At 44.0% G+C, this 25,236-nt stretch overlaps 1 protein-coding gene across 2 annotated transcripts; it reads right to left on the bottom strand.

The window, feature by feature from the left end:
* Positions 1-319: 319 nt before the first annotated feature.
* On the bottom strand, positions 320-23,815 carry dipk2ab (divergent protein kinase domain 2Ab). Of its 2 annotated transcripts, none has more exons than XM_022207352.2 (4): positions 23,400-23,815; positions 16,488-17,367; positions 4,985-5,288; positions 320-1,194 (listed from the first exon to the last, which is right to left on the bottom strand). In XM_022207352.2, the coding sequence occupies exons 2-4, from the start codon at positions 17,139-17,141 to the stop codon at positions 848-850; spliced, it is 1,305 nt and encodes a 434-aa protein (XP_022063044.1). In that variant the 5' UTR covers positions 17,142-17,367; positions 23,400-23,815; the 3' UTR covers positions 320-847. The 2 variants fall into 2 exon arrangements, with proteins under 2 accessions (XP_022063044.1, XP_022063035.1); XM_022207343.2 differs by having other exon boundaries at positions 23,314-23,815.
* Positions 23,816-25,236: the final 1,421 nt, after the last annotated feature.

Here is a 25,236-nt window from a genome sequence, read left to right on the forward strand (position 1 = left end):
ATGATGATTGCCACAATTCTGGAACCTGGAAATCGAGTGATTGAGTGGAGTAGCAGGAAATTATACTTATATAGCTGTCAAGGGTTTTCTTTTTCTCTTGAATTAAATCCAAACCCCCATCCCCCTGCCTCTCCCCTCCACCTGCTGTAGCTCGGCCTTCCCTGCTGTCTGACAGTGGGAGATTCATGCTACCTCCACCTTCCCTGCAGCAGTGCTACCTGGGGGGGGGAGCCATGGCACAGCAAAAAATGTAAACGCGCCAATCGACATAAGTTCAGCCCTGAAAAGAAAACACAAAAAACAAGATATTGCCGGGGGGGGGGGGGGGGGGGGGGGGGGGGGGGGCAAAATGAAACAGCTGTTAAGTTTCAATGTCATAAAACACAACAGATCTGATGGATTGAGGTGAGAACAGGAGGATGGATGTGGTCAGGGCTGCGTGACGTTGCTGCTGCTGTTACTTGGACGCTCTGGTTTGCGTTAGCCTGGGTCCAGTGAAGGATGCGTTTACCAGAGCCCTTTCTTATCTCCCCCCAGAGATGGCAGCCCACCATGGGAGGGGAGAGGTTTCCTCTATCCCCTTCTCTATCCTGGTCCTAACCAGAATTTTGTAGCGCCACACTCCTCTTTCACACGGGAGCAAAGTCGGGTAAAAGCTAGAGCTTTAACAAATCTGCTTTGAAGTTTGATTCTTACATTTCCTGATGCAAGACCTAACACCTTCCTGCTCCAGCGCACAAAGGGGAACAAATGACATCATGTACAAGAACCAGGATCTCTAGAGTCCAGAGATAAAGAGTACAGATTGCAGTCTCTCAGTGCGTCAGGCTAACGCCGACTCCATTCATTACCTGGCCGTGGCAGAGGAGGAAGCGGCAGCTAGCTGTGTGAGGTATTCACGCAGTTCTTTGGCCGCTTGGAAGCGACCGTAGCGCTTTTTAGGTCTGGTGCACTCGTCCAACAGAGCCTCGAGTTGTCCATCTTTGGCTATGTGGGTGGGCGGGTCATGGAGGAGGCCTCCAGTGGTGCCCCGCCATGTAGCGTACCGTGACAGCAGGTTCTGGCACACGGCATAGTAGTTGTGGTCCACAGTGACCCTGGAACAAAGGGAGTCCTTGGAGAAAGACAGGCAGGCCTCCCTGTCACACTCCTCAAAACGGCTCTCATACCACACGTCGTAGCTTTCTGGCTTGTCTGCAGGGGGACAGAGAAACAGCTAAATTAATAGACTGCTATTAAAACATACTAATCATGAAAAAGAGTCAATATAAATAGTTATGGGGTCCTTATATTACTTTCAAATATGAGACCTGGATATGTAGGTCATGTAGTCATAAAACAGACATTTCAATGAGCAACATGCATTTATATATATTTGCATCTAGGTTTTTTTAATCTTTTCGCATTCATGTCTTTATTGACCATGACAGTGGCAATATAGACATGAAATGCAGGGCATGTTACACAACAGTGGTCCAACAAGACAGGAATCCAGAGTCACTTCATTAACGTGGCATGTGCTTTTACCGCTGAGCCTCCCTGCGGCTATCTTGGAAGCTCTTGATGGCTTCTCTCCTCATCTATGAAGAGCATTTCTCTTTAAGATAACAGTTTTTAAAATATAGAAAATAACACATCAGAAATACAAAGCTTAAGTGATGACATTTCAGCCGTGAAGAATGACTATTTAACAGTTTGTGCAAATTATTCCGCGAGAATTCAACCTTAGCAGAAGGTGACACAAACCAAGGTGCCACTTTTGACATCCCGCGGGAACTCAGAGGAAATACTTTTTCAAAGCACAAAGCCAAACAGCTCATTGACGGTTTCATTTGACAGAAATGAACCACTTTCCAGATTTATTGAGCAAATAAAATTCTTTCTCCACCTCATTTCACATTGCTTTTTTTCTCTTTAGAGGATTGTGCCTGGGAAAGCAGGGAGCCAAGAAAATAACCTGGAATGATGAGAGAGCTATTGGTTTGTGCATTAAAAAGCAGATCAATAACATTGTCGGGAGGGGGGGGCGGACCCAGAGGATGCAAACACATAATCAGTGTATCAGTGTTGTAATGCACTTCTCCTCTGGCTCATCAGAACAACTCAATCAAACATCCAGTGCTGCCCTGTTAGCAAGGGGCCCCTGTGGCCCCCCGAAGAGGAGGGGCACATCAACCTCAATCAGTGTGGGTGATGAAGATGGATCTGCCCGTGTATGCATGCCACAAGCGCGCACCCACACACAGAAAGACGTATGCGCAAAAGCAGCAAGGTGAGGTGAAAGCAATTAATGTTTCTGCACTGGCCATGCATCACACCTTAGCACTGATTGACAGGTGGCATCAGGAGAGTGTCCCGTTCTCACACACACGTTTGTTTTTCTATACCGGTGGGGACTTACCATTGACTCCCATTCATATCTAACTCCTAACCCTTACCTTAACATCACCAAATCAATGCCTAACCCTAAACAAACGTTTCTGCACTTTTACATTTTTTATTAACAACAATATGGCCAAGAAAACGGTGTTGCCACCCGTGGGGACCTCATTTTAGGTCCCCACCGTAAGACAAGTCCCCACCTTTATAGCAAATAGTCAGGTATAGCAGAAACAAGTACACACACACACACACACACACGCACGCACGGAAGATGAGCACAACCACAACATAAAAAGGATTCTGAGATTCAACTAAAGGCTAGAAAGAAGCATGAGGTCTACTTGCTGGCACCTCAAACCCTGAAGCTCCTCTCTTCCTGTAGGCCCGAGTGTAACAAAGCTAGAACATTTCCAAAGCAAACAAAATCATTTCCAATTCAAATGAGTGGAGAGCAGCAGACGAGGTAGGTTGCCTAGCCTCACTCATCTCCTGTGTATCTGGTACCTTCCATGTTAAGGAGCTCAGGTCGGACTTGTATACATTCTCCTCACTCCTCTGCCTTCACAAGGCTACACTGGGAAGGGACGCTGGGCCTGAAATGCTTGTTAGCGTGGCCTTACTAGTGGCATTCAAGAGTACGAGCCGGTTTTAACAATGCATGTCTGTGTTAGAGACCCCTACTGAAAGTGAGAGAAAGAGAACTGTGTGTGTGTGTTTCAAGTGCTGTTGCATGCGTGTGTGTTTGTGGAAGCTGGCGAGCAGCGATGGTGTCGGCGAGCGAGGAGAATGAGAGTGAGTGAAGTGTGTGTGTGTTACATTATACAGCATGTGTTTCCAAAAACCACTGGGGGTGAAACCATCCTCAAATGCTATAAACTCAATGATGGGGAATGGCTCCTTTCGCACCACTGGACTGTGCAAACACAGCGCACGGCACAACCTGAACATGGCATGCGTTTTATCTCGCCGAAACCCATTGCATCAATATGGATGCTCCTAACGAGAGGGTGGAACGGCGCGCGGCTTTCTGCGCGTTTGATTTGCAAATCAATTGGCCTCAGTTAAGACTGATGAGATTCGCATCACACACTTTAGCTCGCTTTCAATCTCGGGCCTCTAATTGCAGGGATTGGATTCTCCGTTTGTGAAGCCTGGGGAAGTAACCATGCCTATTTCCTACTGCTGTCCAACACACGGCCATGACCTCGTAATACTCATTACCGCCATCATCCCTCTTTTTCCCGCTGCGTCCCAGCACTTGGCGCACACACAAACAGATCCAGGCACACAAACGCGCAAGAAGCAAATAAACTTGAGGCTTAAACTCTGAATGGCCAGGGTAAGCAGCTTGAGTTGTCAAGCTCTAAATGTGTCGGGCAGACAAAGAGAGTCTCAACCGTGATTGTGCTTCGGGACTTGCAAAAGGCTTCTGTGACAGGGTGGAAAATTGCAGCTTTTAGCAATAAGGTAAATACACACACTTTCGAGCACGGCGCATACACGCGCCGGCATAATCGCACCGAAAATGAAGCACGAATTCAAGGGGGGAAAAAACCCAAAACCACAGGGCATGTTGGAGCACCTTGGCATGTTGCACATCTATTTGCGGTTCTCTGGTGTCAGATCTTGTAATTTGGCGAAGCGGCACTTTATCTCGGGATAAATTCATCACAATATTTCCCGTCCAACTATAAAAGTACACGCACACGCTCCCTCGCACACCCACACTCGGACAATTGTTCATTTCCGTCATAAGGCGCAACGGTGGAGGCTCAACACCTAGCGACACAACAGTTTATCACTTTAATAGGATTTCTGCAGGAAGGGACAAATCTAAGAGCCTGACTGGGTGGTCGTCCCTTTCTCTGAAGTGGGCCCTGGAAGCGGGACTGAAGGGTAGGAAGCTGCTACACCAAGTGTGTGATGTATAGCTTTCTCTGTCCTTGTTATGAGGTTTATTCTGAGAGGCAAAAGAGAAAAAAAAAAACTAGGGCAGTGGAGATGGCTCGTTATCCGAACGATCTTCGCTTTGATGGGGACGTGCGTTTTAGAGGCAGAAAGGGTGCTGGAGGAGTATATTCTTAGAAGAGAGGAGGCTTCGAGCATGTGCAAATTTGCCCATAGCCGTCTGTCCCTTGAGGCCTTTTCCTCAAACCTTCATCACCGCCTCATGAGCTACAGTCGGCAGTTATAGTTCTGACATCAAGCGCTGTAGTTTCAAGAAAACCCAAACAGTGGTCAGTATTTGAATAACCGTGGCTTACAGAAAGGAGGCACCACCACTGCACGAGTAGTTAATAAAGTTACTCGTTATTGCAGACTTTTTATAGTTTCAGAGAACCATCAATGACAGGCCCATAATTTGAGCTTCAACTTGTCTTATTAATGTAGATATCGTACAGTAAAAATGAGCAACTATTTTCTTCTTACTAGGGAGTAATTTTCAAAAGGTGTGATACACATACATGTTCATGAACAATGAGGCATTGTCATGGCAACTGCGGGGAAAAAAGCTGTACTAGACAGTACTCAGACATGTGGACATACACCCACACACACCGTGCACATATGCATTCAGGAATTGACGGACAATGCCACTTACTCTGCTTGATCAGCCTTTTGTCTGCCACAAGAACGTTCTCAGCGTCAACAACGATGACTTTTCCATCACGTGGGCCGACCGCAAAGTTATCAAAGCTGACGTCGAGCAGGTAGAGGGCAAACTCAAAGTCATTGTTGGTGAGTTGCTCGGCAATGTCCATCAGCTGGCGCGCTAAATCTACCCTCTTTTCCCACGGCGCGTTGTAGAAGCTCCACAGCTCCTCGCCCACATAGTTGACGGCAACCACGCGCCCACACGCTCCCAGGTACTTGGCGAATGGCCACCCTTCGTCTGACGGAAAGCTCTGGGAAGGCAAAACAAATGAGAATGGAAAACACAGTTGATTTAGAGTAACAGATAGAAGAAGTCAGGCTGTGTAATGCAGAGTTGGCCGAAAGAAAAACAGAAATACCCCATTGGCTTTGAAAAGCAAAGGCTAAGACACGAATTGCAAGAACCTTCACAATGTCAGATAATATTTGTTTAACTTGCACAGAAATCTGTTTCTCAATGCAGAGAAAGAAAAAAAAATCCCAGACACCAAACAAAGATGCTGTGTGCTGCCTTAGGTAATTTTTGATCCACAATTCTAAGCACAACAGCTGAAATACTGCCAAAGGATCACGTGAAACAGAGCCAGCACTGGGTATAACGGATTAAAATTAATAAAAGCAAAGAGCCAGTTTGTGTTAAAGCCCTACAGCTATGAGCTGATGTACGCTGCTATACTCAGTGATTCCAGAGAACTGATGGGAGGTGATTTGTGGTAGCAGCAGTTAGCAGGAAAGCCTTATGTGTTGTGATGCAGCAGCGGGGCGAGTTAAACTGCTGCATGTTGTTGTTCTAACCGGGTTAATGCAGTTTTGGGCATGCTGACAAGAAATCTCAGTGCGTTACAGGTTAAAACGGAATAACATTAACAACAAGGTAAACCTGATAGCAAGAAGTTGCATCACTAATGCTGCACAATACCCGCATCTCACTCAGATTATTCTCCTTTACTGAGGTCGAACAAAAACAAGCACGCATGCACCATCGTCTGCAATCACTCAAAATCAAGCGGTGACGTCTGTAGAGGCAGACACACACTAATGCAGGCAAACACACACATACACATGTACGTGGAACTTAAATGAGTTGGGCGAGAAGCAGCTGCATTTGGCAAACGTTCCAGGCTGCTAAGGGACTGGATTCTGTATGTCTCATTACTGCTTCCATCTCTCAATGTGCTCAAGTGTCTCACACTTTTCCCTCCATCCATTTCTCCTCTCCAGGTCCATTTCATTGCCATGGGCTGTCACAATGGACAAATTAGAAGAAAATAATAGAATGAAATGCCCATTTTTGCAGACGCACGACTTTTGCAGCGAGTGATAAGCTCCGATCTTTTACAATAAACCCCCCTGCCACAGGGCTCCATCTTTTCTAGTAAACACCTGGCCATATGCTAGCTTAATGACAGCCCACAATTCCTATGTAACAAATCTCTCGGAGGCTGCTGTTTTTGGCAGGCAGCCGCCATGCAGACAGACAGAGAATCGGGAGCACACATGTTTCACAGCAGCCTCTGTAGCCCTCCCCTCTGAAACCCAATCACTTTAGAGGTATGGCAGAGCGCAAGATGACGCTGCAGGTAAAGTGTGAACCGTTATGACTGTTGCGTATCACTTTACACTCATGGTAATTCAATACTTTACCAGCCTTCAATTTCTGTCAAGAGGGTGGAAGTTAAATATGCATGGTTGCCCTAACTCCCTTTAAACTTTAATGAAATACAAATTATTTAAAGACATACATTTTAACCCCCTGTGGGCCATGAAGCTGCTGTATGTGAAAAACAGCTGGACCTCTGCCACATTAAGACTTTGGGAGTGGGGGGGCGGTGGTGCATGTGACAAAGAATCCATTGCTCAGTGAACTGGTGACCATGCAGCAATTTGCAGGTTCACTTGTGCAACAATTATTGTGGTTTAGGCATTTCATCTCAAGCAATCCTCAACCTACACTGTGCAACAAACTGAACACAATTCTGCAAAAAAAGGATAGGAATGTCTTACAAGGGGCCCTTGAATGGATCAACCTTGGAATAATCTTAAGGACAAAAAAGAAAATCAAGATGTTTATATAGTGATTCACAACCCCAGAAATCTACACAGAAAAACTTTCACAGTCCATCACAGTCTTCTTCAGAGCTGTAAAACCTCAGGCGTATCTCTTGTTCCCATCAGTTTTAAGAAATCCACCTGGTCGAGGGGAGGACAGTGATAAGTTGCATGCAGCGTTTGTGGAGCCCATTTCCCTGAGGTGACCCAATCAATTGCTGGCCAGACAAAAGTCTGTCCAGGAAGCACTACTTGCTTCCTGCAGCCTGTCTGTCTGTCTTTACTTGCCACCGTTAGACTTGGCAATGACTCAACCAAACTTCTCCAAAAACTCTCGCCTTAACACTCTTTTCTTCCACATTTTCTGATACAAACTTGACAGGAAGAGGGCTCTGCGGAAGTAGATGTCAGCAGATGTAAAGAAACAAAGGATAGCGGTGGGATGACTGCACACCCAAACACTAGCTGGAACGGAGACAATCCCAGACCAATGACACACTGCTTGCCAATGGGCATTCCTACATATGGGATTTTAGGATTACAGACTTAAGCTAAATATCTAAAATGGCTTTCTAATTTCTGAAGTTGCTATAGAGCGATTAAATCGAAGCTGGATCAGTTAGTGGTACATCCTTATTAGGCCCGCCTCCCTCTGACCCAAATTCAAACCTCAGATCGCTTTATGTCGCTGCAAATCTAAGCGGCTCTTGCTCTTGTTGACAAAACTTAGATTGTCCAATGTTACGGCTAAACCTGCTTTGTAAAACACCAGCTTCCCTCTCTCACCCCTGCGGGGCGGATGGCTAGATGTGAGGAAGGGGTGGCGGGGGCAGGCAGGGAGCTAGAGAGGAGACGAGAGAGAATGCGATGGAGACGGCAAACAGAAGAGGCAAACAGAGTGTCTTTCACTTCTCCGCTCCAGTAGACAGGAGGAATAAACCAGCAAAGACCTGCCTGCTAAACACATCTCTCTCTTTGTTGTCAGGTTGCAGCCCTGAATAGGAGCAAAAGTAGAGCGACGGCAGATGGGGGGATGGCTGATGGGAGGGAGGAGAAGGATGAATGCCCTAAGGCTACTTTCAGACACTGTCAATGGCTGTTATGAGAACGCCTTCTTGTCTGTCTGGCCTTCGTCCGGAGTTCTTAACATAGATGTCGCTCATTCACCACGATGATGGGCTCACTGCGCTGCGTCAATTACTAGAGTCTTAACAACTCACACCTTGGTGCCATTTTTACGAGCTTCCTATATTTAAGGTTTATATGCAATAAGTCTAAAGGTGAGAACTACTGAACGGTGTAGGCTGGCACCTCAAAGTGGGCACCTGAGCTTTAAGATTCAAACTCACCTATTGCAGAGGCTGATAAATACTCCACGTGTCCCACCAATCATTCTCCCTTAGCGCTCTTTAAACGGTTACTCGGCAGAAGTCATTAACGTCCGCAATGAGGCATTGAGGGTGGGGGGGATAAATTGGAAAGCCCAGCCTAATATTACATCCACTGCAGTATCTCTGAGCAGACCTAGGAGGTACTGTGTGTGTGTGTGTGTGTGTGTGTGTGTGCCAACTGCACAGGTAGTGAATTTTACCAGTCGTCTTCCAATCATGTTACGCTATTGAAAAATGCTGAGGGTGCAAAAGTGCCAATGACACATCCCAGCAACTTTTACTGCTTTAAAAGTCTTATCACTTCTTGTTCCTGTCACTGGATAAAAAGCTTTTATCTCCTGCTTAGCAAAACCTTGAACTTATAAAACATGGCGGCAAATGCTACTTTTTCCCCCCACCACACGATTTTTTTTCCTCAAATTTTTTTTGCAGCGTTACAGAAATAATGAGCCTCCTTCAGAAGACAATGAAAGCGAGGGTGGAAAAGAGACCAAAACAGAATCTTCTCATTAAAGACGACCTCACAGCGACTTCTAGGCCCAAGCCTGACTAATCTAATCTTTAAGGTTGTGCCGGTGCACTACAGTAGCATTGAAATGGGGACAAGAAGGGGTGTGTGTTTGTACTCTCACTGCCGTCTCTGTAATGCAACAGACACAGTGGCGTCCTCTTGGGGGAGACTGGAGTGGGCTGAAATGAAACAGGGCCACAGACAAATGGGCAGCCTCTGGAGAAGGGGATGAAACGAATGGAGCGAGAGGCACAGGAACACACACCTGCGTCCTGACATCTGCTGACAAAGGCATGCCCTTCTACTGGGCCACTGGGGGGAGGGCGTGGGCGTGTGTGCGAGGGTTCGAAAGAAGCTCCTTGTTTGTGTGTGCACGTGAGCCTATGTGTCTATGTGAAACTGTATCCGAGTGCATATGAATGAGAACATGCAACGTGACCAGGGCTGATAACAACCTCTATTCAGAGGCCGAGTAAACATGAGTGCCTCCCAAGATATTGCCTTGGCTAGCTAGCAAAGAATACTGGTCAATCAATCAAACAAGCACACACACATATATGGTGGGCACAGAGCTGTGCTTATGAATGCAAGGTTTAAAAGGAAGCAGCTCCTTTCGTCTTGCAACCACAACTACTGATGGCAAAAAAGAGGAAATTAGTAGTTTGCCACTGAAGTGCTTCATGTGCGCAGCTTGTTAAAGCCCTGAGCAGGGTGTGGTGTAAATTCTCAAAATTTTCTGTCCTCAACAAAACCCCACCGCTTCATAGCAAACAAGCTGGGACAGGACTCGTCAAGAGTCCAGGGATCAAACGGTGAAGCTGAGGAAGCGTAGCAGATAGACGCATTCAATGAGACAAAATAACAGCAAAAAACCCCCACAAAAAAGAAAAAAAAAAAAGCTCAACCCTGATGTTGCAAAATGAATATTATTCAGCCAGTTTATCAAAGGGGCTTAGCATTAAGAAGCAGTCACATCTGCTCCGCGAGGCTGGAAGGCAGTGGCTGCCAAGCTGTACTTGGGAGAAAAAAACAAAAAAAAAAACACGTTGCTTTTCTGTGCAGCTCTCCTGTTGACCTTGTGTCTGGAGGAAGTGTGGTGAGCCCCGTCTGGCATTTTGCTGGCCATTCAAGTTTAAAATCCAGTCGGTTAGTCCGCAGTGAGAACTCAGACCCCACAGGGGAGTCAGCCTTAACTCCTCATCCTGGCACACATGGCACTGCTTCTTTCTTCTCCATCCTGCTTGTCTCCTGCTGCTAACCCTGCTTTTCCCCCTTCTCTCTCTTTGTTCCACCCCCAAAACCTGCAATACATGGCGATGATTCTGTCTGTTCTAGACATCCAAGTTTGGAACTGCCTAGTCAGAGCACCAAACTGAGGTGTATGTGTGCCTGTCAGCAAAGGAAAATCAACAGTAGTGAGAGACTGAAACTGTAAGTGTACGTGTGAATTTAGAATAGGCCTTGCCTCTTTCTTTATCCAGGTGAGACTGCAGTGTTAGAGTATTATTAGCAGCAGTGTTGGGAAACAGGGAAATTGCTGAATGAAGATACTGAAAGAACTGCTAGGAGAGTGTGACAAGTCGGAGTTCACCAAAGCACAAAGTTCAGATGAAAAACACAACTGTGTCGGATGAGAAATCTAAACCAAGAGGCCAGGCAGACAGATTGATTCGATCATATACAGTTTGCCTGTGCAGCACAGAAGTAAAGAGCATGCACATGATTTAGGAAGCTCTGTTGAGCATTGATAGAAATGGGTTAGCTAGGTCTTTGCGTTCTGCAGGTCTCTGCTCTGGAGAGAGAGAGAGAGAGAGAGAGAGAGAGAGAGAGAGAGAGAGAGAATGACAGCAGGATGAGGAATGGGAGCAAAGGACAGTGCAGCTTGGGGTTGCTGGTACACACTCAGCCGCTAGCTGATAGCTGAAACCCTTTGCTGACCTGAACCTGAGCCACTGCACACAGAGCCACCTCATAAATCCCCTCCACTGGAAGACGAGGAATGTATTAAGTCATAGGCAGTGGTGTTGACTCAGTCTAGGTGGTATTGCCGCCCACACAGCTGAGGAGGAACCCAAGTGAAACTTGGCCTCAGACCTAAGGGCGTGGGTTTGAGGCCTACATCAAGGGTTGTATATTTCAGAGCAGGCGCCAATTATCTAAGGGCAGCCGGGTGGCATAGTGAGCAGAGAGACTGCTGTCACTGACCCTGCACTCTAACCTCTCCAAAAGAGAGGATGCACAGAGAGGACTTCCTCTACCAGAAGCAATTTACTCTCTCATAGGCTGGCAAAGACTTAATAAAAGGGGCAGCATATGACCCTTAACATCCAGTGAGAAGCTTGATTAAAGGAAGGTGCTTAAGCACAAGCAAGAGTGTATATGCTAAAAACTTGAAGATGCTTCAGCATACCCCTGACCTCTCATAATTCCTCTGACATGAACCAGGTGCCTGATGCTTTAATGCAGTGGGCAGTTTTATTACTGCAGGCAAGCTGACGTGCTAAAAAGCATATTCTTGCTCTAACATTAGGCCCTAGGCTCTCCAGGGGAAAAAGCACAGTAAAGAGCTGCTTGTTACCGATCCATATTGGCCATCTTAAGGGGCCCAGCGAGAGTTGTGAACGACCCTCTTGCACTGCAGTGCTGTGCATAAGGTAGGTCGGGGTGCACGCTGTAACAGTAGGAAGCTTGGGGGGGGTGTTGAGGGACAAATCTAAAAAAGGAGCTGGTGGGTGGAATGGGGGGGGGGAAGAGAGAACTAGCCACAGGCATTTACCTAACCAAACACAGCTGTCAGGCATGTGTGTGGATATGTGTGTGTGTGTTTGGAGAGAGGGAGAAAGAGAGAAAGGATTATGGTAACACAAGCAGTCTGGCTCATTCAAATGGGAGAAAACACCACAAGGCTCTGGCTTGTACAACACACACACTCACACAAACCCTTCGCTCCTCTCCTCCTTCTCTTCTCCCCTTTCCACCAGGGCCTCCATCCAGCGAGGGCAGCCAAAAGAGGGGAGTAGGGCCCAGATAACTCCCTGTCTTATCCTAACAGGATTCAGTCTGTATACAAAGGCCTATAAGAATAATGAAAGGGGGTTTGGGAGCACTTGAAGCAGGGTTAAGCGGCGTACACAACCTCCTCTCTTATGTGCTAAGAGCGTCGCAATCCCCCCAGACCCAAAAACAAAGGTACTAATCACAGACTAGCAACTTAAATAGTATTTACTGGTGGACCTCAGCCACTGAGCCGGCCTTAAGAGACAGAAGGCTCTCACTTAAGCCGGGATAGCATGCAGCGTGTGTGATTAAATGAAAAGAAATAAATAAAACGAAAAACAAAACAGGTTTTGATCCTCTTTGTAAAGAGGCATGACCCAGAAAACCAGACCAATAAGATTGCACGGTTTTTCCTGCACAAAAAAATTATTATATATATATATATATATATATATATATATATATGCTCATATTCTGGGCATTTTTGCCAAAACACGAATATATGGGCAGAACAAGACAGTTTTCTTTATTACTGTAGAACTTTTATGAGCCGTTCACAGTTTGAAAAAGTAATAGTTTCCTACCAGCTTAAAAAAAAAAAAAATAGATTGGACCACTGTGGAATACTTCTTGGTATTTTGCAATCTAACACTACCCCACACTGCCTATACGCTCTTACAAAGTCTCAGAAAAGCAGGAATGTTTTATTGGATTGCATCTGACTGGAAAGAGCTTCTTTTTTTCTCACTTTCCAACTGATATTTTATGCACCAAACTGTAAAAATAATTGCTTTTGTGTGGCAGATAAGGTGGCATGTAAAAATAATTTCTTGGCCTCTTAAAACATGTTTTAACACCAAATCACTGTCACGGTTTTTTTCTTCTTCAAATTTTACAGTTCTAAGATTACTGACTCATAGCTGGTGTAGGCAGCGATGACTCATTTAATCTGATGCATTTAAATTTATTTTCCTATTAAAAAATAAATCAACGCTCGGCAGGTCACAGTTGAGGTACGACCTGCACCTCACTTTGTGAAAGGACACGCCCTAAATTTACACCGCTTATTTTGGCTAAGCTTCCCAAAGTGACTGAGCATCGTAATAGATTACGCAGAGCTTCATTAATCAACAGCACACCAAAGAGGCATCCCTATTATTAAAAAAAAAAATCCTAACAAGCTACTAGCGTGTTTGCTCTGAGCGCTGTGAATGTTTACTTTCACATTTGCATTAAAATGCTCGTGTCAAAAAATCTTGGGGGGAATGGGAGATAAGGTCATAAATCTCTTCCTTCCGTCTCCTCTCTGGTTTAGTATCAGTGTCAGATGTCTGTGTTCTGGACAGCGTTACGTGAGAGGCTCATGCCTTCTGGAGAGTGCGTCTCCTCATCAGGTGAGGACAAAGTGCTGAATGAGGAGGTGGATCTGTTCAAGGTGGGGAGAGACGGTAAGAGAAAGAGCGAGAAAGTGTGTGGCAAGTGCACAGATTTGAGTTTAGAGGAGAAGAGTGTACCGCTGACTGAGTTAACCCCACAGGCCTGTCACATCCTATTCTCAGCTTCACTGAGCAAAACAGGGCTGAGGACCAAAAAGGGTGCGAGTGCAGTCACATGCTTCTGGCAAACTCACCAAGCTTAATGATTTGGAAGGGAGGACTAGGCTAAATCGAACTAATTTAAGGCTGGGCCAGATCTACTCCATCAAACACAACCATCACCTGATGAACCAGTGAGTCATCTAGCTGGAGGAGAGAAGCCAAGGATGGCAAATAAGATTCCAGTCATTGAAATGAGAAGAATAAATTACTCACTTCTCATGCAAACCAAGTTATTGTTGAATAAGAGGCAAAATTAAACAGCATCGTGTAATTCCTCTAGTTGGCGAAGAGACAAGCCCTTGACATGAGTAGATTCATCACAGTAACAGAGAAACCTTTCCCGGCCAACTTAACGGCATTGGTGTGCACAGATGAGAGAAAACTGATTAAGTTGGATAAGGTGCCTCTCTTTGCACGAGGATTTTCTTGTTTGGCTGTCGTCATTTTGTCTTCCAAAAATATTCATTCCCCAAAGCCAAATTGTGCTCCATGTGACAGAGAAGTGGGGGTGGTGTGTGTGGATGCGTGCACACTCGTGTACCACAGAGCACACAGAAAACGCATTGTTGGCCAGCCCCAAAACAACACAGCAGATTGTTTCCCACTGACAAAGAAGGTCTGGTTTCTCATAGTGAATCAGGGCCGATTTAGTGCCTGTGGCTTCAAAAGACTAGAAACAGAAGCCCTTCTAAGAGAGTGCAGCTCGCTGAGCAGGCAGGACAAATGTTATTCACATTATTTAACTGTATAAAGTCAGAGGAGAGGAAGAAAAAAAAACCTAAACCACAACACTGTCGACCAAAAACAGTAGGAAATCGTTTACACTAAATATTGCCAACTTAAATTTAAAAAAAAATGAGTGATAGTGGCCACATCTAACGCGCTGGAGAGGTATTTAACCACAACCAGGCAAAATAAAGCATCATTCTTGACCTGACAAGAAGGCTGAGTTATTGTCAAAATCAGGATCAGGTTACTTTAAATAACATGTCATAAATCTCAAGCCACATTCCTCTATCTTTTGTTAAAGCCAGTCCCCACATGGCAGCACTAACCTCTGGCAAAGGTGTTGTACAGCAAGTCTCCTGTTCAATCTCCACAGACGCTATTAATTCTTTATGGTCTACTGCGGCCCAACCTTGTGTATAGGGTCTCTCAGTCTCTTGGCAAATTTTTCTCATCTTTTGAGTTCAGTGATGCTGACGAACAGTCAAGGTACTCAGGATCCGTGACTCCCCGAGACGTCTGGCACATTTCTTTGTGCTATTCAGCCACACAATCCAAGCCCACCATCTGTTACCTTTGGCCTGGTGCACACACGGTGCCTACAGTTTCTTCCTTTGCCTTCAGGTCACAAGTTCAGGATGAGATCAACAATTCATGAGGTCTTGTAAACATATAAAGGCGGCGTGGAGCGTGGTAGGAAGAGAGCTGAGGACAATGTGTGTGCATGACATGTCAGTGCAAGATAAGAATAGGGGTGATTCACCAAGCCTCTGAACTGTGGTATAATGGCATAAAAAAAAAAAAAAAAAAAAAAACACTGATGGAATTATCTGTGGAGCGTAAACAAGCAGGACAGGAAAGTAGTGAAGGACAACACAGTCAGAAAAAAAAAAAAGATGGAGAAAGGAGGGAAGGGGGAGGGCCGGCGACCACACAAAGCTAATCAGATTTTATAGATTGACCAGACTAAAAGGCTGATCTCGCCTTTTGTCCTCCGAAACGCCTGGAGGTGTCCGGTCCTATGTGCAGAGGGGGGGGTGGAGGTCAGCACAAGTTATTGAATGTCTACACGGGCCAAGACCATTGTTGTTCTGTCCCCTCACGAGACACAGTCAATGCTAGATTGAAATTGAAATTGATTGGCTGCCTGTAAATCAGAGGGAAAAGTGCTTGTATGACAGAGTATGGCTGCTTTGACACCCACAATGACAACAGAGATGGGTCACGATTTCACTCCTTAGCTGATGTCAAAGAGAGGCTTGTTAAGTTTAGAAAGCTTCTTTGTGATTTCGGCGACAAGTGCTATTTGCTAATCTATTCTCTGTCAACTTAAAGATTCTTCTAATGTTTCAAAAATAACATACTCATCAAAACTAAACACCAAGACTTCCAAAAGTTGCATGAATCTCCTGGGTTTAATTAGTTCCTTCAAGTTGTCAGTTTCAACGGAATCTTGTTTCTTCATACTGTAATGATAAAATACAGGCATGCATATATGCCAAAATGATATTTTGGAAGATTAGTGAAAGATAAAGAGTACCAGCCAGCAGAAGATTTATCCACTCCAGTCGCCCACAATTGACGAGAAACCAGTGGACACAGACGTATGTTAAAATTAAAAACAACTTGGACCATTTACAGATGCATCCTTGAATAATTCAGAACTGCCCTACATATAGTGTTAAATATGCAGTATTGCCGCCAGCCAAAATGTCTCATTTTTTTTGGAGGCCACAGCTCTTAAACCCTTCTCTATTCTAAGCTGAGGAATATTCGTGCTCCAGATAGTGGGCGTGCAGTCTTGATGTAGCCTAGAGTTTAGGGAGAGTGTAATGGCTTTTCTCAGATCTATGAAAGAGGAAGGAAAAGGAGGATTCCCACCCTGTAATTTACTGGGGGCTTTGTGGGCCAACACCCTAGCTTGCTTTGTACTGATGCTCTGATCCTCCGAGGGTAATCCAGAAACCATGCCTGATCAAGAACTATGAAAACACCTGCTGTCACAAATCACCTGACAGAAACCTATTTATCCAGATGCAACATTTCCCTCAAAGACTGTTAGAATCATGCACCACTCTGAAAACCCTTTCTAGCCTCAAATGGTGTCACATAGAGGTTCCTGTAAACCATGTAAACACATAACATTGAAAAAAGATAAGGAAAAAAAACAAACAGTACCTGTAGTACGAGTGGTTCCGGGTTGAATGCCAATGTCATCAGCAGCTGCATTCTCTCCGTGTCCTTGAGGTTCTTTAGCAGAAAGCTGCCTGAGTCCTTGGTCTCAGCGTACCTGCGGACCACGCGGTCTAGCAGTCTTTGAGAGGGGCAGTGCACAAGGTCTGACCAGCCCTCCACCACCTCTGGAGTGAGCAGGCGAACATCACCGTTGATCCGGGCAAATTCAGTCTTGTACATTGCCTGAATGAGGTCACAACGCGGCCTGCCTGTGGCCCTCTTGCAGATTTTCTGGTCTATCTCGGCCAGCTCCTGGTTTGAACCGAGCCGTTTCAGCACCACGCGGCGAGTGCCCTCTCTAGGTTCGCCGTACTGTGCGAAGTAAACATTCTTGACATTGAAAACGTCTAGAAATCGCAATCGACCCCATGTCTCAAACGAAACCTGGCCGTTCATGAACTTGCGGCACCAGCTGGTGCCAAAGCAGGCGGGACACTTGTTGAGGTTGATGAATCGTCTGTCAGTGAGCTCATTCTTCTGGAAGGAGGCGAACAGGTTGTGGGTGTTCATCAACAAGATGACAAACAATCCCACCACCAACAGGAGCTTCAGACAGCGGTACAGGCGGCCAAGTTTGAGAGGCAAGAAGCGCAGCATGATGGGGACGGGGCAGGGGGTATTGAGGGATAGGGAGGAGGAGAGGTATTGAGATGATCGTCAGGGAGCTAACCTCAATGCCTCTCCGTCATGGTGCAAACGGGTAGCTCCTAAAGTGGCAGGCAGGGGCGAGGTTGGCACAGCTGCTCTGTGCCAGGCTCTGGCAGTGGCCAGTGCTTCATGTTCTCTCTTCCTGATGTTTGTGAGCAAACTTGCGCCAGCAGTCCTGAAATCAAACAGAGAAAAAGAAGAGAACTTACTATATCAGTGAAAATAAAAAAGCCACGTTTCGCAATACCTAAATTAGCCATTAGGTTATTGATAGCAATTGAGAAAGGTTTATTTAATTTTTCTTTTCACCTTAAGTCCTAACATGCGATACTTCCTATAAAACAAAAAAAGTACCTTCTCTGGCATATGAAATTGTCTCACAAATTTGAATTGCTTGGGTCATTTGAGAGATTTCATTACTTTTTCCGCAGAAATGAGATGGCCCACAGCCAATGCAATAAACCTGCCTGTGCCTCTTTGAGCTCTTTCTCTTTGGGAAATCATTTCTTGTATAATCCCCCAGTATAAGAAAAATAAATAAAAGTATGGAAAAGGGGGGAAATAAGGTGTCACTGATGGAATTAAGAGGAAATGTACAACATCCTCTCCTAGTATAAATAAAATGTGCTGCACTCTGAGGATGATTCCTCAGAGGACCTCCCTCTGCAGCTACACAAGTATCCATCACTTTTCCTGTGATGCACAGGAAAACAACTCACTGTCTGCATACCTCAGTTACACTGAGCTTGAAAGTCTTGATTTTGTTTCTCTCGCTTCAAATGGAGCAATCTCGCTTTGCATTGTGAAGAGAGTCATGCTGTGCAAATTTTAACCTTTGATCAGAGCTGCCCCGATTCGTTTTAATCATGCTTTGAAGCCGTTTCTTTGAAAGTGGTTAGTGTCACTAAAACAATGTTTGTGATCGAAGGTGGGGGGGGGGGGCATCCGTGAAAACCTGCACTAAGCATATTGATGCCAGCGGAAAAGGGAATGGGAAGAACTATCCGTGGAAGAAAGACAAAAATCTGGGATCACAGCATGGGAACAAAGCTCTCAGAAAGCCTCACAAGCCCCCTGTAGTCTGCCCATGATGAAGCCATGTTAGACCCCCCCAATCAGCGTTTTAGCAACGAGTTTCATAAGTCGCTTTAAGAAAGACAATGACTCAGGCCATGCAAATTAGCTGTCCTCAATTAGAGCTCATTAGGACATGCCTATTAGGACAACTGACTTGAGAGGGCATGGCTAATGAGCAGGCACACTGGTGTGATTAGTGCGCGTGTCGATGGGTTCCTTGCATTTTGCTTTCCGATCGAAGTGGCTGAAATCTGGAAAGACACAAGGGCTAAAGGCAGCGAGGAGGGTAAGGGGTTGTGAGAGATGTGCGCCTGTGGAGTGACAGATAAGAGCTGAACACACTAGTTATTACCTCACACCTCTGTCTGAAAATACCTTGAGCAGATCAGGCCAACATGACTAATATAAAAATAGACCATATCCAAATAGGAGAACTACAGACAGCTGCACTACATATTTTCACAGGCCAAGAAAAATATGATTCAAACATTTTTTTCCTCTCTATCCTGAACACAAATGTGGAACCCAGGCAATGTGACTCAACGTAGCACTGAGCGTTTGATTTTCTCTTCGCATCCGAAACAAGACAGAGATAATGAGTGACCGAGTTACTTTATACATTTTAAATCGAGTTAATCTTTCAATCAGGATTAAACTGCTTTAAAAAAAAAAAAAAAAAACTGTCGCAATTTCCCAAGGCATGATGTAGCATTTATTTATTTGTTTTATCGTTATAATGAAGCACAATGACAGCAATTTTAGGTTTAAGAGCTGAATCGCTTATAGTACACTTTATGAATGTTACTTTTGATGCAGACATTAAGCTGAGATATCTCAGAAGCAAAAAAAATGTACAAAAAGCAAACTTTTTCATACATTTAGTCTGCAGCATTTCATTGAATTAGAAAAATTTGAGGTCCAACAGAATAGTTCCAGTGTGATAAATTAACCTCAGCCCATTCAGAATGAGGGGGGAAAAAAAAAAAAGAGTACAATAATTTAATAGTATTCAGAAAACACATTCAAATTCTACAATCTATTCATATTAAATTGGAAAGAGAAGATAGATTGGATGGTAGGAAATAAAGCAAGCGAGTGTGTGACAAACCTCACCAAAAACAACAACCTCAATAGGACTGAAAAGGATGTGTGTTTTGCTCCTTTTACCACAGGGAGTGAGAGAAAGCTGATTGCTTGAGGGGGGAAAACTGAATATCCCGTCGTTTTAAGATCTCGATTCGAGTGCCATTTAGCATCTGACACAGGCAGTCACGGCACAGACGTGACTGCAAGATCTTGGGAGAAGACACGAGATTTAGACAGGATGAGTGAAGGGCTCAAAGAGGATGAAACATAACCTCAGTGAGGCCACAAATATATTCACCTCTTCATCCCCGAGAGAAAGCAACTGAGAGAAAGGGCAAGCTGGAACAAGCCAAGACAACAGGACCTGGACACCACGGAGTAATGAGATGCACAAGCTGGCGGCTAACACGGGGCTGCTTCTTCGTCTTCTTCCTTTCTAGACAAAGTGCGAGACCACAATTGCCTATGGAGCCTTACCTAGATTATGTCAATAACCGGGCTAACTGCTTCAGTGAAAGGAGAATTTACACATGCATGCATTTGCTTTCTGTTAATGAAAGGCAACTGAGGTGTTTAAATGCTTAAATCTGCCACCTATGGCTTATCCTTGATCCTGCACTTTTGTTTACCACAAAACTACACTGACTGAAATGCTACTAGATTACAATTTTTATAGCCTGCTGCTGCTGCTGCTGCTACACACAGTAATAGTGTGAATAAGATGAAAACATTCAGCTTTATGGGAAGGATGACATGGTAATTTAAGACGGGGATATTTTTCCTTGGTAATTACCCCACTAGACTGCCTCTTGCGAATTTTACACCTGCAAAACCATTTATTTCACTCCCTCACTGTCTGTTGCTGCATGCCACCCTACAGATGAGAGTTGTTTAACAGGACATGAGGAGAGAAAGGGAGACTACACAGGGCTCTATGGCAAGGTTCTTGTCTTAAGGGTAAAGTTCACTTCAAGCTTTAAATTAAAGCCAGATGCGCTGTATTCTAACAGATGTTACCCACTGGAGTAAAAGGGCACTGAAATATAAAGCAGTGTTTTCTTTTGGACAAACCTCATTGTGCCCACAGAAAACTTGTGTTTCAAATTAGCCCTTCTCCATTCCACCCCAACGGTGCCTCAGCGAGAAGGAGGGATGCACAATACCACGAGGAAGAACCTGTGTAGAATAAGCACCAAATTACCTCTCATCATACACGGCCGCTGCCAAAAGTGGGGTAAGAAAGTTTTTCAGCGCACTCAGTCTACAAAGTACAGCGGTGAGCGTTTCGAAAGAGAGGCAAAGAAAAGAGGGCAAATCAAAGGATGCCTGACTCCTCATGCATGGGAGATGAGTCTCGCATTCAAAATGTTCCAAGTTTGGCAGATGTTAAGAGCCGCAAAATGGCTCATTACTGGGACAGAAACGGCACAAGATGAAGCAATAGGCCCCATGTTGGCTTAAAACGGAATGACAAAGGTCGATACAGTGGAAGATGACATGGCAATATCCTAAAATTTCAACTTTTATTAAACTTAGATTTTGACGGAAAAACTCAGATAAGAAAGACGGATGTGAAAAGGAAATTTCCTTTCTGAATATTCTTCGCTACAGCTCATTGTGGAAAACTGGTTTCAGATAATGGCGTACGAGGGCAAGGCTACTCTCAGGCTAACCCATTTTCTTCACTGCACCTGGGGCTAAACTTCATTATGATATAATGAAGTCAAGCCACACAAGAACATGCTTGATTAATTCCACTGGAAATGCAAAGGAGACTGCAAAGTGGAAGTGGAGCAAAAGGACCGAAATACAGCGTAGTCAGAAAATAGAGAGGGGAAAGAGATGCAGCCAATGTATAACTAATGGACAGCAAGAGGAGAGAAACTTTGAGTTATTGCGCCTGTGATTGAAATGACTGAAAATAGATCGCTTGAATACAGAGTAGAAGGTCTCTACATCTGAATGGACCCACACAAACACACACATGTACGTGTCTACCCCCGAGACTGCCGGTATTACCACGAAGCCCTACTCAAAGCCCGGAAAAAGCCTCCTCTAGCTGGAGAGAGGAACTACTGTTGCCAAGGTTATCGACTGAGAGAGTCAATAATGTTTGATCACAAAAACATTCAGCCACAGCCGGATTGCCTCAGTACTGCAAACACGTAGCCAGTGATGGATAGATACAAATGACAGTAACATTCGCACGCCTAATGGAAAATTGAGTCCTCAGAATATAAGTACCAATTAGCAGCATCCCCACAATGAACATTAGTCCATTCATCTCCAGCCCAAACCAAATGCTGGAGGTTTTAATGAGAATATCAATAGTATCTGCTTTGCGCCAAAATGACGCAGCTGTTCAGAAGGACACACTGCGAAGATCTTTGAATTCCTCCAACTGATAACATGTTTGCTTTGTTTATTTCAAACAGCCGCACAATTTCACAACCCAGCATTTCCCTGCAGAGGTTTGAAAAGTTGTCATACATTCAAATCTCACGTTAATGCTGTTGCAGAGCAAACATGTCATCGGAGCGAAGCTGCACTCGAACTGATTAAAACAAGCTGTCAAAATAAGTTTAAACAAAAGGGGAAATATGTTTGGCGAGGGAGGATGCAAAATTGATTACCTGACAGTTCAAGGCATTCGTAATGTACCTCCATCTGTTGTAGAAGTTGCGTTATCCGAGAATGATACGGTGAGTTTGGAGGTCAAAAACAAAAATATACTGTTCCTGTGGGAGCTTTTAGGCTACAATTACAAGATGTTCCCCTGCTGAGCACTCAGAAACATTCAAATCAACCACCAGCTGAATGTCTTAAGTGTACCGGGCTCTTTTCATGGTTCCCTCGTCGACTAACCTTGCAGAAATGCTCCACAATTAGTCTCCTGCTTTGGAAAAATTAATTCTAAGCAGCCCGTTCTATTCATTAGACTGTAAAGAGAAATTCCTCAGGACTTATTATGAGCTTTATCTGGACCAAACAGGACGACTTTTGTGGTAATCTATTTTTCCCTTGAAGAAATCAAGGGCAGAAGTTTCTGAAGAGCCTACAATCATTAATATACCACAGAAATCTCACGGTCAACTCAATTTAGCTATTATTCTTCATTATGCTTATATTTTAAGTGCATGAGCCTTTATGTTTGAATGGAAAATGGCTCAACCTGTTACTGGTAACACCCACGGGGAAGGCTGATACATAGAGAATCTATCTAAAACAAGTAGGCCAACTAGTAACCTGTTGAGATGGTAGAGGAAAACTATTGTGCCAATTAGGTGGAGGCAGCAGCAATGTTCTGTTGGAGGTATGCTAAAATGTTAATGGAGCCTCCGGCAAATGAGATACCTTCTTGACAACAGTGTTGCTGCTATAATTTAATATGATCTGCATACAAATAGGGTTAAAGGGACCGCAGATTTTCGCCACCAGCCACCAGATCATTTCGCCGCCGAGCAGACTCTGGGTCCACTGCGGTTGTGTGCATTGTATGATTTCATACTCGACATTAAGTTGTGTTCAGGGACCTGTAATCAACGTTGCTATCTTCCTTAATGCAGCTACAGAAGATAAGAGGGCTAATTAAAGGGCAGCATACTAAAGATAGTTCCGCATGAACAAAAATGACACCACCAACAACACTAATTGTGGCAATAATAAGCTTCCTGTCACCGTACAGAGGATGTGGGCATCTGATAAGTGAGTTTGTTCCGAAAAACACACATTTTATCTTAACGTCTAATCATTTCTGAGGTCGCAACAGTGACGCTCAAAGTGCTAGGCAATAAAAAATTGAGAAACCAAGTGGAGTTTATTTTTTGGCTTAATTAAAACTGCTCGGCTAAAAAAAAGAGCTTATTCTGCAATGTCCAAAGTAGCAGCTCCCGTTTTTAGAGGAGTTGGTACAGCGGTCACACGGACAGCATGGAGAAGAAACAACTGTGAAACAAACCTGTATGACTTTTCCCTCTCCGGGGCTGTAGTAGTGAAATGGTTAGCGCTCAGTTGATATCATTCTTCAAAGTTGCAGCTACTTACGAGGCGGCCGACGGATACTTTAAATCACCGCCGACAGTATCTGAAGCCGAGAGCTGCTTCTTCAAAGCTCGACGAAGATCTCTATCAAACCGACTCACACGGGCTTCCCATTTCTAGCTCTTAGGTATCTAGCCAGCTAGCCTGCTAGCTGCTGAAATAAACAGTTGGGATGTCGAGTCTTAACTCTTCGTATACCGGATCTTTCCGTCCGGACGACGCGGTCCTCCTCACAAAGCACAACGGCGTCCGTGTTGCGCTTCAACGACCATCTCTGTCCGCTTATTGTGAGTCCCGTTATGGTTACGGAATTTGCTCTTTTCTTGTTCTCCCAGCAGCTGCTCACTCCTCTCCAACACCACAATGGGCTCTGTTTCGACTCTTTTCAACACCAGCCTCTTTGCTCTTTACGACACCCGCGGTCCATTGACGGCCGCCGTTGCTAGGCGATCATTCTAATATTGTCTCGTCTGGAACGCCGCCCCCAATGCAAAGATTGACAAAATTTCTATTTTCCCACCGCTTTTTATTTACCTGAAGCCAATCTTTTATGAAAAATAACAAATATTTTAAAAATTCAATTTGTTTTAGCATAAAAAAAATATGTCATTAAATTGAATGTAACCAGGAAGAGCAACAAATGCTGGAAAACTAATGTAAATACAATATTATACAAACAAAGAGAAATCATACGAAGCAATATAAACACGCTGCTTGGATTCACTAGAAAACAATCAATTTAAAGCACATATAGGTCTAACACTATCATTAGTGCTCATTCATCAATAATTTTAAGTTAACACTCTAATAAATCTAAATAAATATAAATATAGGCATTTATTCCTACTCTACATCCAGACTATTTTTTCTTAATGTGTACTATATCTAAATTTACACTAATGATAGAACTAAATTAAAAGTACAATTAATCCATTAAAGTGAAACCACTAATTGATTAATTAGCTTCTAATTAAGGACTATGACTGATTCACTTTGAGCTAACGGGAATATTCAATGTCCCGGCCTCTCACAGGCTCTGAGGAGCTTTAAAGCTGCATTAGTTTGTATTCTCTGCCATCTGCTGGGAGATAAGAGGATGACACAGCACAATGTGTGCTATTTTCAAATGTTTACAAATATAAAGGAAATTAGGACGAAACTAGGCTACATCAGCAGAAGAATTAGATTAATTAAATTCATTTATTCATTACAGAGTTTCCTCAGTTGTGCAGTCCCTGTTTCATTAAGTCCTTTATTTGGAAGATAATGTTCACTAGTGGGTGGATGTGGGGGTGGAGTATTGTTTTTATTGTTTTTTGTTATTATTTCTTTTATTCTGTGGGTCACTGTGTTACATTTCATTTGTGTGAAAAGTGCTATGCAAACAAAGCCTCAATGATTGATTGACTGAAGTCGCTAAATGTGATTTATCTTGCTTTTTATACATCAAACAGGCTGTAATTCTGCTTTTTAAGACTATGCTAATTAGACATTGCATTTCTGTTTTACAGCACTTGCATTTCATTTGTAACATGCCAACACATATGTGTTGTACTGTATAATGTGGAAAAACAGCTTTGTATTTTCTGATCTCTAAAGTTAAAAAAAAAAACATTTATTTATTTATTTATTTTATTCCCATAGGTGGGGCAAAATGTAGATAGCAGGGTCAGACCTTGTCAGTTCATACAGAATATAGGATATATATTGCTGCTTTGTCTCTGATTTTGCTCTTCATAAATTTGTTCATGTGGGTCAACAGCAAAGTTTTAAAAAGCATTTTTGTTCAGTTTTAAGAATTCCATTTTTTTCTCCACACACATTTTAATTTTTTAAAATC

Source organism: Acanthochromis polyacanthus, chromosome 20 (assembly GCF_021347895.1).
Source record: "Acanthochromis polyacanthus isolate Apoly-LR-REF ecotype Palm Island chromosome 20, KAUST_Apoly_ChrSc, whole genome shotgun sequence".
Lineage (NCBI taxonomy): Eukaryota > Metazoa > Chordata > Actinopteri > Pomacentridae > Acanthochromis > Acanthochromis polyacanthus.